Source organism: Mercenaria mercenaria, chromosome 19, assembly GCF_021730395.1.
Source record: "Mercenaria mercenaria strain notata chromosome 19, MADL_Memer_1, whole genome shotgun sequence".
NCBI classification, from domain to species: domain Eukaryota; kingdom Metazoa; phylum Mollusca; class Bivalvia; order Venerida; family Veneridae; genus Mercenaria; species Mercenaria mercenaria.
In genome coordinates this window covers 30546659-30563240 of record NC_069379.1, presented here as the reverse complement: position 1 = coordinate 30563240, position 16582 = coordinate 30546659, and the positions used below count along the sequence as shown (strand labels likewise).

The following is a 16582-nucleotide window of genomic DNA, read 5'->3' as shown; positions in this document are numbered from 1 at the left end:
GAAATAGTAAAATGTACCTATCGCCTTGTGACACTCCTAGCTCAAAAAGTGTTCAATATACTAGATTAATTAAACCTTGCACGAGTCTTTATCATGATATGATATTACGAACTTTCTATTTTTTTACAGTCTCCACCCCATATTTCCAGAGTTATTGCCCCTGAAATGCACATTTTCACCTTGTGATGCACCTAGCTCAAAAGGTATATTATATAAATTAGGGATGGGAACGAATACTGAAATCAATATTCGAATATTCGGTTTGCCATATTCGAATATATTCGAATAGTCGGTTTGCTTTAATGGAAGCTTTAAATTCTTATTAAGTGATTGGCATATACACAACATATTCATTGTTTAAAGCATGGATCTTCGTACGTAAAAAGGCCAAAAAATGTTTGTTTCAGGTAACCCGATCCTACCTAGCAAAACCCGCCGATCCTAGCGTTTTATTTCACGATTCTGTCAGTATAATCATGAACGTATTTAACTAATTCAGTGTTTTAGCTTTAAAATGATACAAAAAAAATCAAAACGATTATAATTTAGATCGTCGCAATTTTATCTAAAAATAGCAGGTCGTCCCATTTAAACACGTGACGCGCTGTTGTCTTACCGCCGCCATTTTGAAAATTTTATCGGCGTGTAAAAATCGTCGTGTAAAAAACTAGTAAGGCAGACTTAAACCTCCTTCAACATGAACTTATGCATCAATCATATGTTGTTTCTTGATTTTATTATAAAGTACTTCAAAATTTAATTCGAATACGGCCGATTGCGGATGAAAACCGATTCTGCGGATGGTCTGAAACGTCGTACAAAATATTGTGAAAAGACCGACAATATCTGTCAAGTTTGGTATTGTTTTCGAAAAAAAATTCTACAACTTGTTACATAAAACAGGCGCCAATAAAAATGAACAAAAGATAAAAAGATATCACATTTACGCCTAATACAAACTGTTAATCCGTAGCGATGACCCCAGGTAATTTTGCATTGCAATTTTCTTGTTAATTGGACATCTTTTGACATGCATTTGACACATTGACGCCTGTTGCAAACTGTCTATCCGTAACGATGGTCCCTGCCAAGTATGCATTGCTATTTTCATATTAATTGGACATCTTTTGATACGCGATAAACAAACATGACATGGTTTTATTCTGTAGAATTAGCAAGCTCATATTGCACAAAATCAATGATACTTATTTTGAAAAAAAACAAACAAACAAACAATGATTTATGAATATTCGAATTTGATTTTCATTTTCGAATATTCGACCGATTTTCGAATATTCGAATATTCGTTCCCATCCCTAATATAAATGGATGAAAACTTGCATGAGTCTTTATCATATAAACTTGCGCACCTCTTTTATTTTGGCTGGCGTGGATTCACGCCCTATTTTAAAAGTTATGGCCCCTAAAATAGTCAAAAATGTGCATTTTTATCTAATAATGTGCCTAGCTCAAATAGTATTTGATGTAAATTCATAAAACTTTGCTCGATTCTTTACCATGATGTCACCTTGCAAACTTGGCATTCTTCTTGAGAATCCTAGCGCTTATTACAGAGTTATGGCCGTTGAAATAGCCAAAATAGTTGAGTTTTTTGGTTTGTGATGCTAATAGCTCAAAAGGTATATGGCCTGGAACAATGAATTCTTTTCATAAAATTTTTGTTGAGGCTATATACCCCTAAGACTGCAAACATTTGAACTATTGCCCCTTATTTGTGACAAATTTACCAGTAGGGACACACTCTGTGTCCTACAGACACGTTCTAGTTTTTTGTGTTTTTTTTTTTTTTTGATACGAGGATTGTTCAAATATGAATGCATCTAGAACGTTATCTCGCTCAATAATGCGCAAATCACGAGGAAATTAAGATTATTGGGTAGATAAACATGTTAGCTTTACATTGATACCACACCCATTAAATTCCGTTCACTTTAGCTGTGTCTATCGCTCGCTAAACATTGCCTACTCGTGTATACTAATACAAAAATGGTTGGAAGGTCAGCGTACGTCATTGAAATACGGTCCTATATTAAGAATTGTTGTATTCTTGGCATAGGGTGTAAAGACATTTTTTATGAAAGATGTTCTGTTTATGGGCATAATGAAATGTCTTTTTCGACAGTCGGCCGAAAACAGCAACGTCTGCCAAGATGGTTGCTAGAGTGAAAGAAATAGTTGCTACTGAAACGTAATTTGAAAATGAGAAAGATCTGTGCTAGATGGATTCCCCATCTGTTGACAGATGAGCAGAAAAAGGCACGCGTGCAATGCGCACACTTGTTGCTTAAACAGTTTTAAAATTACAATGCACGGTCTTTCGCAAATGTCGTCACTGGTGACGAGACATGGGTTCACATTTTTGAGCCCAAAACGAAAGATTTAGAACAAAATATGGGCAACAAAGTCTGGCAAAAGACCATGCATTGCAAAACGGACCATGAGTGTCAAGAAGGTAATATATGCCATATTCTTCACAACTCAGGGTCCTGCTATTCAGGTTGCAGTACCTAAAGACAAATCCGTAAATGCGAAGTTTTACAAGACTAAAGTTCTTCGAAAACTGAAGAAATAGTTCAAAAATCGAAGACCCGGAACTGGTTTAACTGGTTTGGCCAATGTCTGATTGCTACATGAAAATGCGTCATCGCACAAGGCGTCTATTGTACAAGACTTTCTGAAGCAGGAAAAGGTGGTTGTGCTCCCTCACCCTCCTTATTCGCCTGACCTTGCCCCGTGTGACTTCTTTTTGTTCCCAAGGCTCCAAAAATACCTTTCTGGTCGAAATTTTATGCTGCGCAAACACCTCGGTTCTGCAATATTCCAGTGTCTTCATAGTATACCTAGAAAAGACTATGAAAATGCCTCCAAGGATTGGATTAGAAGACTGAAACATTGCATATCTGTTGGAGGTGAATACTTCGAGGGGACCAAATAAAATTTTCATAGAAATCTATCAAGGATACATTTTATGTGCTTAGATGCATTCATATTTGAACAATCCTCATATCATATTCAGCTGAATATTTCCTTAAAGCAGACACAGTGATAGAAAACCATACTTAGAAAATATCCAAGTAACATGTTAAATGTATAATTTGAAAATAAATTAAGGAAAGGAACGTTACTGGTATAAGAAAACTGCTGACTTTCAAAGTGTGTCTACCATTATTTCTTTTTGTGGGAAACAATCGCTCCAGTGAACCACCTCAGAAATCCTGTGGTAGAGGCCCACTTCAAGTGTCGTGGGTTCGCATCCTGGCCGCAATATATCAAAGATTTGAAAATGGCACCGCTTGCTTCCTTGCTTGGCGCTCAACATAAAATGAACAGTACTAGAACATGTCAACCTATTGTAGCTTAGCGGTGTATAATGTCACGTTTGTACGGCGTGATATTTCATTTTGGCGCACTGTAGAAGTATGGCATGTTGCTCACTACTAAAAGATGTTTGCCAAAGCAATTATTGAAAACGCTACACTTTAACACACACAATAGCACTTCAGTGCGTCCCGTTATTGTCGGTTTTATGGAAGTTGTCAGGTATAAGAAATACGACGCAATATCGGTGAAATGTAATATTTGGTCAATAATTGTGATAGAATTATGTGAATAGGCTTTAGGATTGTATCTTCTGCAATTGTTGCTGTTGGTAAACCATCAGAAAACAGTATGATAATTACACTGAAAATGGATTGAATAATACAAATGTTATGAATAAAATATCTAAGAGTAATTAATTACAATACCATACACTTTGCATTGAAGATATCATATTCATTGTTTCACTCTGGATTTAACATTAAACAGTGAAACAAATATTTGAATATTTCGCGAAATGAAACGAAAAATAAATCAGCCTGGTTTAATGTAAACTTGTGCGACTTGCATAAAATGCTGTTACGTTATATTATATATTCACATGACAGTTGTAATTTGTATTAACATAAACCACTTGGTAATCGAGCTATAGAAGAAAATAATTTTCACTTTATGATCTTTTTATTGCAGAAATGTTTCTTTCGTCCAGTGTTAAGTCTGTTTGTTATGGTGTAATATTAAGCAGGACTTAAGTTACTGAAAAAAGAGTCTCTGATCGAGATACAACTGGGAATAAAAGAGGCCATAAAATGGCTGTGGCTTCTTTGCGAACCAAAATATTGTATTTACTTATAGATATGGCAGCCGTGTCTGAAGAACAAATTATACGCGACAAACGTTTGTGTGTTCGGGTATCACGTCTTTTTCAACACTGGAATATCAAGCCGTAGACACGTGACATGATAACCCACAAAGACACAATATACAGGCACCGGAAGACCAGCCCTAGTACTATCCTCTTAATACTGAGCACCAAATGATGAAGATACTGGTGCCATTTTTATACGCCCGAAGGGACGTATTATGTTATGACGCTGGTGTCCGTCTGTCCGTCCGTCCGTCTGTCCGTTAGCAATTTCGTGTCCGCTCTGTAACTCTTGAACCCCTTGAAGGATTTCAAGGAAACTTTACACAAATGTTCACCACACCGAGACGATGTGCAGACCGCATGTTTTGGATGTCTCACTTCAAGGTCAAGGTCACACTTACGAGTCAAAGGTCATATCAGTTTGTTTCGTGTCCGCTCTGTAACTCTTGAACCCCTTGAAGGATTTCAAAGAAACTTGACACAAATGTTCACCACACCAAGATGACGTGCAGAGCGCATGTTCCGGATGACTTGCTTCAAGGTCAAGGTCACACTTAGGGGTCAAAAGTCATATCAGTTTGTTTCGTGTCCGCTCTGTAACTCTTGAACTGCTGGAAGGATTTCAAAGAAACTTGGCAGAAATGTTCACCACATTGTAACGATGTGCAGAGCGCATGTTCCGGGTGACTCGCTTCAAGGTCAAGGTCACACTTAAGGGTCAAAGGTCATATATGACTTTGCTTTGTGTATATTGCTCTGCATTGCAGTGGTCTTGTTTTTATTTGGCAGATCTCTTTTTTGTACTTACAATAATATTTTTTTTTGAATTACTTCTCTTTTATTGTTACTATAAATAGCTTATTTTGAAACTTTTTTATTATTGGCCGTAGGGAAAAACCGAGACCACTTTTCTGTGGTACAACATGGATGGTACCTCCAATTTTAAGGTGTATTTTTACATACCTATACCTGATAAGGATTTTTTTGTAGACTTTGATTTTTTTTTTTTGTGGACTTAGATTTGTTTTTTGAAGTTTTCCTTTTGTTGTTCCAGTCCTTTGGGGCTACAACAGTCAAGTTCTTAAAATTTTGCTCAAATCCTATGATGTAAGCCTTCGGGCGTATATTGCCCCGCATGGCGGCGCTCTTGTTATAACTTTGCTATGACGCGGTAATGGATCGAACCCGCGACCTCCCGCACTCGAAGCGGACGCTCTATCACTAGGTTATCGGGGCGGTGACCAGCCCTTTGTAAGAAAGGCAGAGTAGTAGTATTTTGAAAGGCATAATATGCCTTTTGAATATCGTTCACGCAGATCCAGTATTAAAACAAATATCTTAGTGTATATCTAGTTCGTACGGTGTCCCGTTTGGACAATCGTGACTTTTTATATAATACTAAACCGCGATGTACGATGGTACGATGACAAAAACGCGATGGCGCGATGGCACGATGATGAAACAACGATGGTGCGATGGTGAAAACGCGATGGCTCGATGATGAAATCGCGATGGTGCGATGGTACGATGGTGAAATGTCGATGTAATATCGCGTTTTCATCATCGTACCATCGCGTTTTCACCATCGTATCATCGTACCATCGCGTTTTCATCATCATACCATCGCGTTTTCACCATCGTGTCATCGCGTTTTCATCATCGTACCATCGCGTTATCACCATCGTACCATTGCGTTATCACCATCGTACCATCGCATTTTCACCATCATACCATCGCCTTTCAGTGGTCATGCGCAGTGGTCCAGTATATGTGTCAGTAAAATACAGTGTTGGTACAATCTAATTTTCACATTGCACTATGTACCTTCTACATCTTAACAAGAATAAGCTGAGTTTGAATAATACCATGTGATTATTACACCCAGCTTTTTATTTACTTTCATGCATACATAAAATACAAATGGCGTGGACTTGAAGATTTTACAGTTTTAATGAATCGAGCACTGAACATTTTGTAAAACATTTTGCAAAACAGCATAATCTAAATGGTAAATTTCTTCTCACAGTATACACTGAGATACATTCATCTATTGTTGACAAAAATACAAGTGTACGGGACTACGCATTTCTAACCGGAAGGCGATGGTACGATGGTGAAAACGCGATGGCACGATGGTGAAACCACGATGGTACGATGACGATAACGAGATGGCACGATGGTGACAACGCGATGGTACGATGATGAAACCACGATGGTACGATGATGATAACGCGTTTTCACCATCGTACCATCGTTGTTTCATCATCGTGCCATCGCGCCATCGCGTTTTCGTCATCGTACCATCGTGCATCGCGGTTTAGTATTAAATAAAAAGTCACACCGTAAGTTCGAATATGTTAAACAGTGAATCTTTACGCAATTGTAAATCAATCTTCTAAATATATGCGATTTTTACATGTGTTAAGAGTTAATCAATATTTCGGGTTAAAACTGTTGAATTTGTTAATCTATAATCCGGAGAATTACTGTAGATATTAGATAATCTGCAAATAATGAAACAGGTGCAACAGTTACCGCTAAAATTTAAATCAAATCCTAAACACTAGACAGATTTCTGGACATTATTAAATGGCTATAAACATCATATAAATATTGAAGTTTTGTTGACGAAGAATATTTAATTCAGACGAAATAATTGAACCATACAATATTTTTTCTTTATTCTATATATTACATAATGAATGTTTATATTTTTATTACTGTAACAGATAACGACAAGAATTTGTCATACACTTAAGTAAGAAAAAAATAAAATGGAATAGAAACTTGTTGATCGGCGCGGCATGTGAGTCAATCATGAAGCCAGGATATCTCATACTGATACCTCTGCTGTTCAGAAATGGTTCGTATCCTTACATTATTCTTAAGTGCTCATTTTAATTAGTTTTAAAAGTGTCTGTAGATATATATATAGATATATATATATATATATATATAAAGATATATCGTTTTACTTTTTTTATTTTCAAGCTTGTGAATATAGCCTGTCAATATCCTGTGTCAGATATAATATTATTAGAACAGTTCTCTGTGAAAATCTCCAAAACAGATTGGCATTTACCGCTATTACAACTAAATTGTCAAATAAATAAAAAAAATGTAATTGAAATTGAAAATTTCTGAATATATTTTGTCTTTGCTACGTTGACTTGTTTCAAGTATGTTCTGACCAGTTTTCCGAATTTTATAGAGTTCTTTGAAATCCATTTTATATATGACACACATGTACATGTAACAGCAAGCTCATTAATATTCTAGGGCCAATTCGTTTCACCAAATCGAAGAAACGCCGGCCACGTGAGTGGCAAGAAAGGTTCTTACCGGTTCTAAAATAAACTAACACTCCAGCATACGCTGTCCACGTGAGCTGCAATTAAAACGTTAAACATTTATAAGTTGTTATGATCTATTGTAACCTGTTCCAAATAAGTCTGCGATTCTTTGTCTTATGGTATGTTTTTACCTTCACGAATATTGACTACAACTTTCCAAATGTTTATTCAAATTTATATCGTTAAAATATATGAATTACCGCTAAGCCTATCTTTTAAGTCCGGCGCATAACGGCGAACGCCGGATAGACGGGTGCAGTGCCGAGAAAGCTTACCGAATTCCTAACCGGTTGCCAGTGGCGAAACGGCCTACACCGCAAAGATGGAAGAAGTGATCTAAGTCTATCTTTTAAAATTATTAAACTACCCACCCATCCTCAAATTGCAAATCATGCATTAATATGACAGTCGTGGGGCACAAGTATCTTGGATGATTAAAGTAAGGCAGCGTTTGTGTCTTCATCCGTATATGCAAGGGTAACTTTTTGAACAAAATGAACATCGATGTAGCTAAATTTAACAAATCATGTACATCCATCGGAGAAGCAAAAGATGTTTCACGTATACATATGTAGTATGTAGATATTTCTTTCAGGGACTACTTTGAATGAGTGTGAAAGATGTAAATGCTGCAAAAGTAATAGATGTTGGTACAATCATGCTGTCAGCGATTACTGTTGGGATGGTTGTCTCGATGGATACTTCGGTGATCGTTGCGTGCATGCATGCATGAATAATTGTCAGACTTGTTCAAATCGGCAATCCTGCACAAAATGTAGTGATGGATTCTATGGTGACCGTTGCATGAATACATGCATAAAAAAATGTAAGACTTGTTCAAATGCGATATCCTGCACAAAATGTAGCGATGGATTTTATGGTGAATATTGCTCTAAATGTCCAGATAACTGTACTACTTGCTCCGGGTTGAACAGTTGTAATAGCTGTAAAGATGGATTCTATAATGGTAGAGAAAACGACAATAACTTAGAAGCAATTTATTTTGACTGTCGTCATCACTGCAAGGATAATTGTAAGTCATGTACATCATATAATACGTGCACTGCATGTAAAGATGGATGGTATAACTACAATTACAATGACTGCAGAGAGAAATGTCATTCGGCGTGTAAAGCTTGCATATCATATTCCTCATGCTCTTTGTGTCCATTAGGAAAATATGGACATACCTGTCAGTCTTCCTGTGGTATTGGGTGCAAAAATCACGTATGTGGCATCCAATGGGGAAGTTGTACCTGTAGAACGACGAATTTTGAAGGCGATAAATGCGATCAATGTGTTAACGGTAAATACAGTAGTAATTGTGACGTCGAATGCCCTGCTGGTTGCAAAACTAATATCTGTAAAATAAATGGTAATTGTTATAGTTGCAAAAATGGATTTTATGGCTCATTTTGCGAACGGCCTTGTCCCACTGGCTGTCAAAATAATATATGTTATATCAATGGCGCCTGTTATAGCTGCAAGTTTGGTTTCTCTGGATCAATTTGTGATCAGTGTGAGTCTGGAAAATACGGTACAGATTGCAATAGTCCTTGTCCAAAAGGCTGCGCCAACAATATATGCAAAAGGAATGGCGAATGTCATAGTTGTATTTCAGGGTTCACAGGGAAATTTTGTAATCAGTGTGAAACTGGAAAATACGGAACAGATTGTGACATTTCATGTTCTGTAGGCTGTAAAAGCAATTTCTGTAACAGCAATGGCGGTTGTTCAAACTGCAAGACTGGGTTCACTGGAACTAAATGTGATTATTGTATCGGCAGCAAGTATGGAAATAACTGTGATAAAGACTGTCCGATAACGTGTACAGTTTGCAATTCACAAACAAATTGTACAGCTTGTGTACAAAGACACTGGGGAAGTTTTTGCCAGCCATGTCCTCCAAACTGTACAAATTGTAGCTCTAATACTATGTGCATGTCATGTGAGACTGGTTTCTACGGACAAATTTGCAACAAGCAATGTAGCAAAAATTGTCGCGACGGTCGATGTGATGAAGCAAATGGACGCTGCATTATTGGATGCATCGATGGGTTTTATGACGATAAGTGTAATAAGAAATGTAACCCTAACTGTGCAGAAACATCTTGTGGCCGAAAATTCGGGGAATGTTTACACGGATGTAAGGCAGGTTTTCAAGGACCAAACTGCACACGAGGTATGTAGACAATACTATTTTACAGAATTATGTTCATATTGAAATTCTGATGTTGCAGGAATATGGCGTGTACTGTTTTGCAATATTATATCTTATATAATTTTTGTATATCTTTATATATTTATTCAATGTCTTAAAATATTTATTGTAAAACAGAAATATTTTTTCAATGTTTTCATATATTTTTTCTAGCTTTTGAAATATTTATTGTAAAACTAAAACAAATACCTGCAATGTGCCAAACTATTTATCCTATGTTTTCAAACTATTTATTGTATCCTACAAAGTATTTATTGCAATATAAAAATATTTGTTCAATAAAAAAAAAATGTTTATTGTATATCACAAAATATTCATTCAAAAAAATAATATTTTTATTCAGTCCTACACCAGTTTTGTTCAATGCAACAATAATAATTTTGTGTTAAACGTAAATACTGATTCTATCTGCTTAAAAATATTTGTTCAAAAGAATTCTGGTTAAATTTCTTTTTGTGAATCCCTATTCTGCGACCATGCGACCAAATTTGCGAACAACTGTGGCGCATTTATTATACTCCCCGAAGAAGAGATGCGGTGGGGGTATATAATCGCCACCTTATCCGTACGTCCGTACGTCCATCTGTCCGTCCGTTTCACTTCTTTCCCGGAGCATAACTCAGAAAGAACTGAAGGAACTAAGTCATAACACAATGATAGAGCTCATTAAAAGAAAGTTTTGTGATAAGGAACCATAACTCTGAGTGGTTCCTTTTTTAATTATCTCCCTTTTTTAAAAAAGCTTGTCTGGAGCCTGAGTCCAAAACTATGAAAGAGATTGACTTGATACTTTACATATTGATAGAGGTCAGTGAAAGAAAGCGCAATGTTAAAGAACCATAACTCTAACTACCTTCATTTTTGAATTTCCTACCCTTATGTGAAAAACGTTTGTCCTGAGCATAATTTGAAAACTATAGAAAGAAATGACTTGATGCTTCACACAGAGGCCATTGAAAGGACGGTCTGTAACCAGGACCTATAACTCTAGCTGACTCCATTTGAATTATCCCGTTTAGGTAAATTTCTTGTTCGGGGAACAGAACTGTAAAAGGGATTGACTTGATAATTTACATATAGATAAAGGTCAGTTAGAGGATATGCAGTGTCACAGAATCATAACTTAAACTGGCAATGCTGTTTTTTTATAAAGATGGCAGACTATGACCGGTCTTATGTTATCTACATGGATTTAATCTATTCTTCTCCGTAGCTTCTGGCCCGAATTTCAAACATAAAAGAATTTCACACAAATGTTTTACTGGTGACCTGTTGACATGACTTCCGCTACCCAAATACCTGGGAAAGAAGTGCTCATGATTTTATATTTGTCGGATATCTGTCGTCCAGCTTGTAAACGATGTCTTTTAAAACATCATCTTTTAGACCACACACTTCACTGCAATGTTTCCCGGTTGGACCACATATAGGCCATACATAACAAGCAAAATAAACCGCTAGCCCGATTTCAAAATAATTTCACGAAAATGTTCTTTGGTTGGATTCTACGAAACTCCATCAAGAATAATGATTTTGTTTAAAGAAAACGCATGGTCGTCAGAACGGGACTATTTTTCGCTATATGACTCCTTAGTATTTGAAAGACTTGATAACTCTTATCCTCTGCAACCGCTCTCCCGTATTCAAATAGTTTTACAACAATGTTTCTTGTAAGTCATTCTATCAAATTCTGTTAAGCCATTTTGTTTTGCTGAAAAAGAAACATGTTTGACAGTGCATGAGATATTGATCACTAACTGGATATTTAGAACAATCGTTTCTCTGAAAAGGAGGCCTGATTTTGAAACAATTTGAGCAGTTTCCCTGAGTGAGCCTCTTCCAAAGCCCTTCAAGCTGTGTGAACTTGTAAGAAATCGTTGTATGATGATTAAGAACATTTTGAAGTTCTTGCTCTTTGAAACAGCAAGCCTGATTTTATAACAGTTTCATAGCTTTGTTTCACTGGTGACTCTTTACCTAATTTCTTCAAGCCATGTTGATTGTAAAATAAACAATGACGCCAGAAGACCTACCCAGGTTTCTCTATATGGCTGAATGGCAAACATTTGAACATCTCTCCTTTCAATGATAATGCTATGAACATTTTTGTAAGTAGTTTTCAGTTTTGAATACTAGACCTTTACTTTCACGTTACACGTTTAGATTATTGACTTGTTATGATTAAATCTGATTAATTTAAATGTCGAAGTGATGAGAAATTCCGTTTATACAGTCGTAGACATTGGAGAGCGATAACACTCTCCGTTTACCATGTTTACTCTGACTAAAAGGAATTATTTCACAAAATCTACATTAACCTATACCTTATCTTTAAATTAAATTAAATCATATCAAGTTATAAAAAGATAAATTCATAAAGTTATGGCAACCATTTCATGTTCATTATGATTTGTATTAATACTGAATAATGAAGTCATTCTAATTGCAGCGGTAGCTCAGACACAATCTGATGGAGGAAATAAGGGTGTAACGATTGGCGCATCCGCGGGCGGTGCGGTTTTCCTGGTGATAATAATTGTAGTTATTGTTGTAGTTTTACTTCTAAAAAAGTAAGTATGGTTTCGTTTTATAAAAATATGTACGTAGAAAAAAAAATACGATTGTTGTAAGGTCAGTAACAATGCATCCAACATATGTGGTGTCTCATTAGTGTAGACATTATAGAATAGTATATATTCTATAATGTCTACACTACACTTTACCTTTTTCATACATTTACAATTCGGCTTATCCTAAGGCAAAAGTTAAACATTTGATTTATTTTAGGAAAGAAAAGCTACACTTTTTAACTAGCCTCATTACCGTATCAAAACTTGTTACATTGTGTGTGTGTGTTTGTGTGTGTGTTCGGGTTTAACGTCTTTTACAACAATTTTTCAGTCATATAAACGACGGTGTCTACTTGTAGCAGTGAGCACAATGCCCAACTTTATAGTGCTGCCTCACTGGAATATCACGCCGTAGACACATGGCATGATACCCCACCCAGTCACATTATACTGACACCGGGCTGACCAGTCCTAGCACTATCCCCTTAATGCTGAGCGCCAAGCGAAGAAGCTGCTAGTACCATTTTTTACGTCTTTGGTATGACGCGGCCGGGGATCGAACCCACGACCTCCCGCACTCGAAGCGGACGCTCTACCACTAGGCTACCGAGGCGGTCTGTTACATTGTATATTGTTACTAAAATATGCTTAATATTTTTATATTTTTCACAGTCGAAGAACAAAACAGCATTTGATATTACTCGTTCTGAAATTATTGCTCTTTAAAAGAAGCATTAGGATGCAACATCTTTTCGAAATATTACAGGGGTATATCAATATGTTAACAAGGTTTTACATATAATTTTCATGAACAAACTCCTGTTAGATATGATGCCATATTGAATCAATAACGTGTCACTCAGGTTGGAGTACTATTTTTTTAGCTCACCAGAGCCAAAGGCTCAGGGTGAGCTATTCTGATCAGTCACCGTCCGGCGTCCGGCGTCCGTCCGTAAACTTTTACTTTAAACGACATCTCCTCATAAACCGCTAGGCCAATTTCATCCAAACTTCACAGGAATGTTCCTTTTGTGAAGCTCTACAAAAATTTTTCAAAGAATTGACTTCCATGCAGAACTCTGGTTGCCATGGCAACCAAAAGGAAAAACTTTAAAAATCTTCTTCTCAAAAACCAGAAGCCTAGAGCTTAGATATTTGGTGTGAAGCATTGCCTAGTGGACCTCTACCAATTTTGTTCAAATAATGACCCCAGGGTCAAAATTGACACACCGCCCCAGGGGTCACTTGATTTTACATAGGAAAATCTTAAAAAAACTTCTTCTCAAAACCCAGAAGCCCTAGAGCTTAGATATTTGACATGTAGCATTGCCTAGTTGACCTCTATTAAAGTTGTTCAAATCATGACCCCAGGGGTCACTTGATTTTACATAGATTTCTATAGGAAAATCTTCATTTTTTAAAAAAAAAAAAAAACCAGAAGGCCTAGAGCTTAGATATTTGACATGTAGCATTGCCTAGTAGACCTCTACAAAATTTGTTCATATCATTAACCCCCGGGGTCAAAATTGACCTCGCTCCAGGGGTCACTTGATTTTACATAGGAAAATCTTCAATTTAAAAAAAAAAAAAAAAAACAGAATGCCTAGAGCTTAGATATTTGACATGTAGCATTGCCTAGTAGACCTCTACAAAATTTGTTCAAATCATGACCCCGGGGTCAAAATTGACCCCGCCCCAGGGGTCACTTGATTTTACATAGGAAAATCTTCAAAAAAATTCTAAAAATAAACCAGAAGGCCTAGAGTTTAGATATTTCACTTGTAGCATTGCCTAGTGGACTTCTACAAAATTTGTTCAAATCATTACCCCGCCCCCCCCCCCCCCCCCCCCCCCACCCCCCGGGTCAAATTTGACCCCGCTTCAGGGGTCACTTGATTGTACATAGAAAAATCTTCAAAATTTTCTAAAAATAAACCAGAAGGCCTAGACCTTAGATATTTGACATGTAGCATTGCCTAGTGGACCTCTACAAAATTTGTTAAAATTTTGACCCGCCCAGGGTCAAATTGACCCAGGCCCAGGGGTTACTTGATTGTACATAGGGAAATCTTCATAAATTTGCTAAAAATAAACCAGAAGGCCTAGATCTTAGATATTTGATATGTAACATTAACTAGTAGACTTCTACAAACTTTGTTCAAATTATGACCCCCGGGGTAAAATTGGCCCCGCCGCAGAGGTAACTTGATTGTACATCGTAACATCTTCCAAAAAAAATCTAAAAATCATCAGTTTGACATTTGAAACATGTAGCTCATATTACTCAGGTGAGCGATCCAGGGTCATCATGACCCTCTTGTTTCCTATATAACTACTTTATTAAAAGCCTCTCAGAAACCGCATGACAGATTTCATTGTAATACAGCAGACAAGAACACCTTGATTAACTATACTTTTTTCCCATCAGTCTACATTCACCAGGTACTGTAATGTTGTAATATTACAGGCGCAACACGAGACATACACATGAGAAAAAAGATGCGACTGAAGTTAATGACAATACAGATAATTCAGTGGTGACGTACAGTAGAATCGTTACTCCTAGTCTACATTTAGAGCAAAATGATGCAGGTGTGTCCTTATGAATATATATTATGGCTCCTATTATTGTACTTAAATGTGTAGTCAATTTCAATGTTGGTACACAGTACAAGACAATATGTCGTAACAAAGGGTCACCTGGGCATTAGATGTTTTAACTAATAATTTCCTAAAACGAACATTTTGTTTTATATGCGAATACAATAAATGATTTATGATAGTAATTTTATCAGATCGTATCAACCAGCATTGACTTTATAACATTGTTACTAAATTTAACGTTTTATTAATACTATGTTATAGTGCAGAATCGTTTTGTCTTAAACAAAGCATATAACAATATACAATGTTGAAATGTGAATGGGAAAATGAAACTGGGTGTTTGTGAGGGAGGTTGGAGAGGGAAAGGCAAGAATAGTTATCTTATAGTAATATGGACAGCCATGTTCATAAGACGCAGCTTAAACCGACATTATATGTTGTTATAGGATTATTTATTTAATAAAAATGGATGTGGTCAATGACTGCGTCGCACATATCGGAAGTGAGCTTAGACAAAATGTCAAACTGTCATTTTCTTTAAATACAAGTTGAAGTTCAACAATAAATCTTAACTCAATTTTAACATTCTATGCTCATGAGAGTTTTTTAATTGCAAGCTATATCATAACAAATTATGCCGTGGTCAATTTTGAAAGGCTTATGTTAATATATAATATTTTTTTAAATGTAGAACTACTCAAAAAAACATGAAACATTTGCATGAAATGATGAAACCGACCTTGAGGTTTTGGTATGGAGTAGACATTGAAAGCATTATACGTAGAAATAGTGCTTAAGAAAATAATAATTATATGTTTTAAAAATATTTTCATCTTTAACCTTGCTTATTGCTTGTTGTATAATTCTATTGACTGTTAATATCTTGAGTACATATTTTAGATGTAGTGTACGCTATGCCTAACAAACCTAAGAAAAATGTCGACACAGTAAAATCATCGAACGACAATACATCTGCAAAGACAGTCAGCAATCCAAACTACGAGAAACCTCATGCCGACAACGTCAGTACTGTCAGCAATCCAAACTTTGAAACTCCAACAAACAACGATACTAGTGTGCGCAAACAAACAGATAGTAAGCCTCGAATTGCTGCTAAACCAACATCCGTCTATGAGAATGCTGCGGTACGAGGTTCAGTAACAAAGAACTCAACATCAGTGAAAGCGAAGCAATATTTACATGACTCCATGTTGGAAATTGAGGAAGATATTGAAAATATTGTAAGATATAGTAACGATGAATCGGTGAGTTTGTTATATCGCCACCAAAAAAGTGAGTTTGTACCGGAAGTCTAGTTTTGTTGAGTCCCTGTCTATGCCCGTTCAAAACTTTTTGACGCAATTCGTTTAAAAACTTGAGAAAGTAATAGTGGAGACAGGAGAAAGTATAAATCATAACATGATATTATATAGTGATATGAACTAATTTCGTTATTTCGTAGTTTGTAAACAATTAAGGCAACATATTTGACCCCACCGAATGAAATACGATGTAACTTTTAGTATACAGAAAGGTAAATGTTAGCAGATGTGAAACATAAAACGAATGTAACTATGTATAGACTGTATCAGACTGAATTAAATTTTCGTAAATTGACTTAGATATA

General features: G+C 36.2%; 1 protein-coding gene across 6 annotated transcripts in view; it reads left to right on the top strand.

Moving 5' to 3' along the window:
* LOC123542313 (receptor-type tyrosine-protein phosphatase epsilon-like) overlaps positions 1–16582 on the top strand; it is a 113194-nt gene that overhangs the window by 12397 nt on the left and 84215 nt on the right. The window contains exons 2-6 of one of the 6 annotated variants that reach the window (XM_053530959.1): positions 6937–7070; positions 8156–9742; positions 12231–12351; positions 14819–14943; positions 15856–16196. The exons of 2 other annotated variants lie outside the window; for them this stretch is intronic. In XM_053530959.1, the coding sequence (XP_053386934.1) occupies positions 7025–7070; positions 8156–9742; positions 12231–12351; positions 14819–14943; positions 15856–16196 (2220 nt within the window). In that variant the 5' untranslated portion in view covers positions 6937–7024. Of the gene's footprint in view, positions 1–6936; positions 7071–8155; positions 9743–12230; positions 12352–14818; positions 14944–15855; positions 16221–16582 lie in introns of all 6 variants that reach the window. 3 more of the 6 variants (XM_053530957.1, XM_053530958.1, XM_053530960.1) reach the window with 3 other exon arrangements.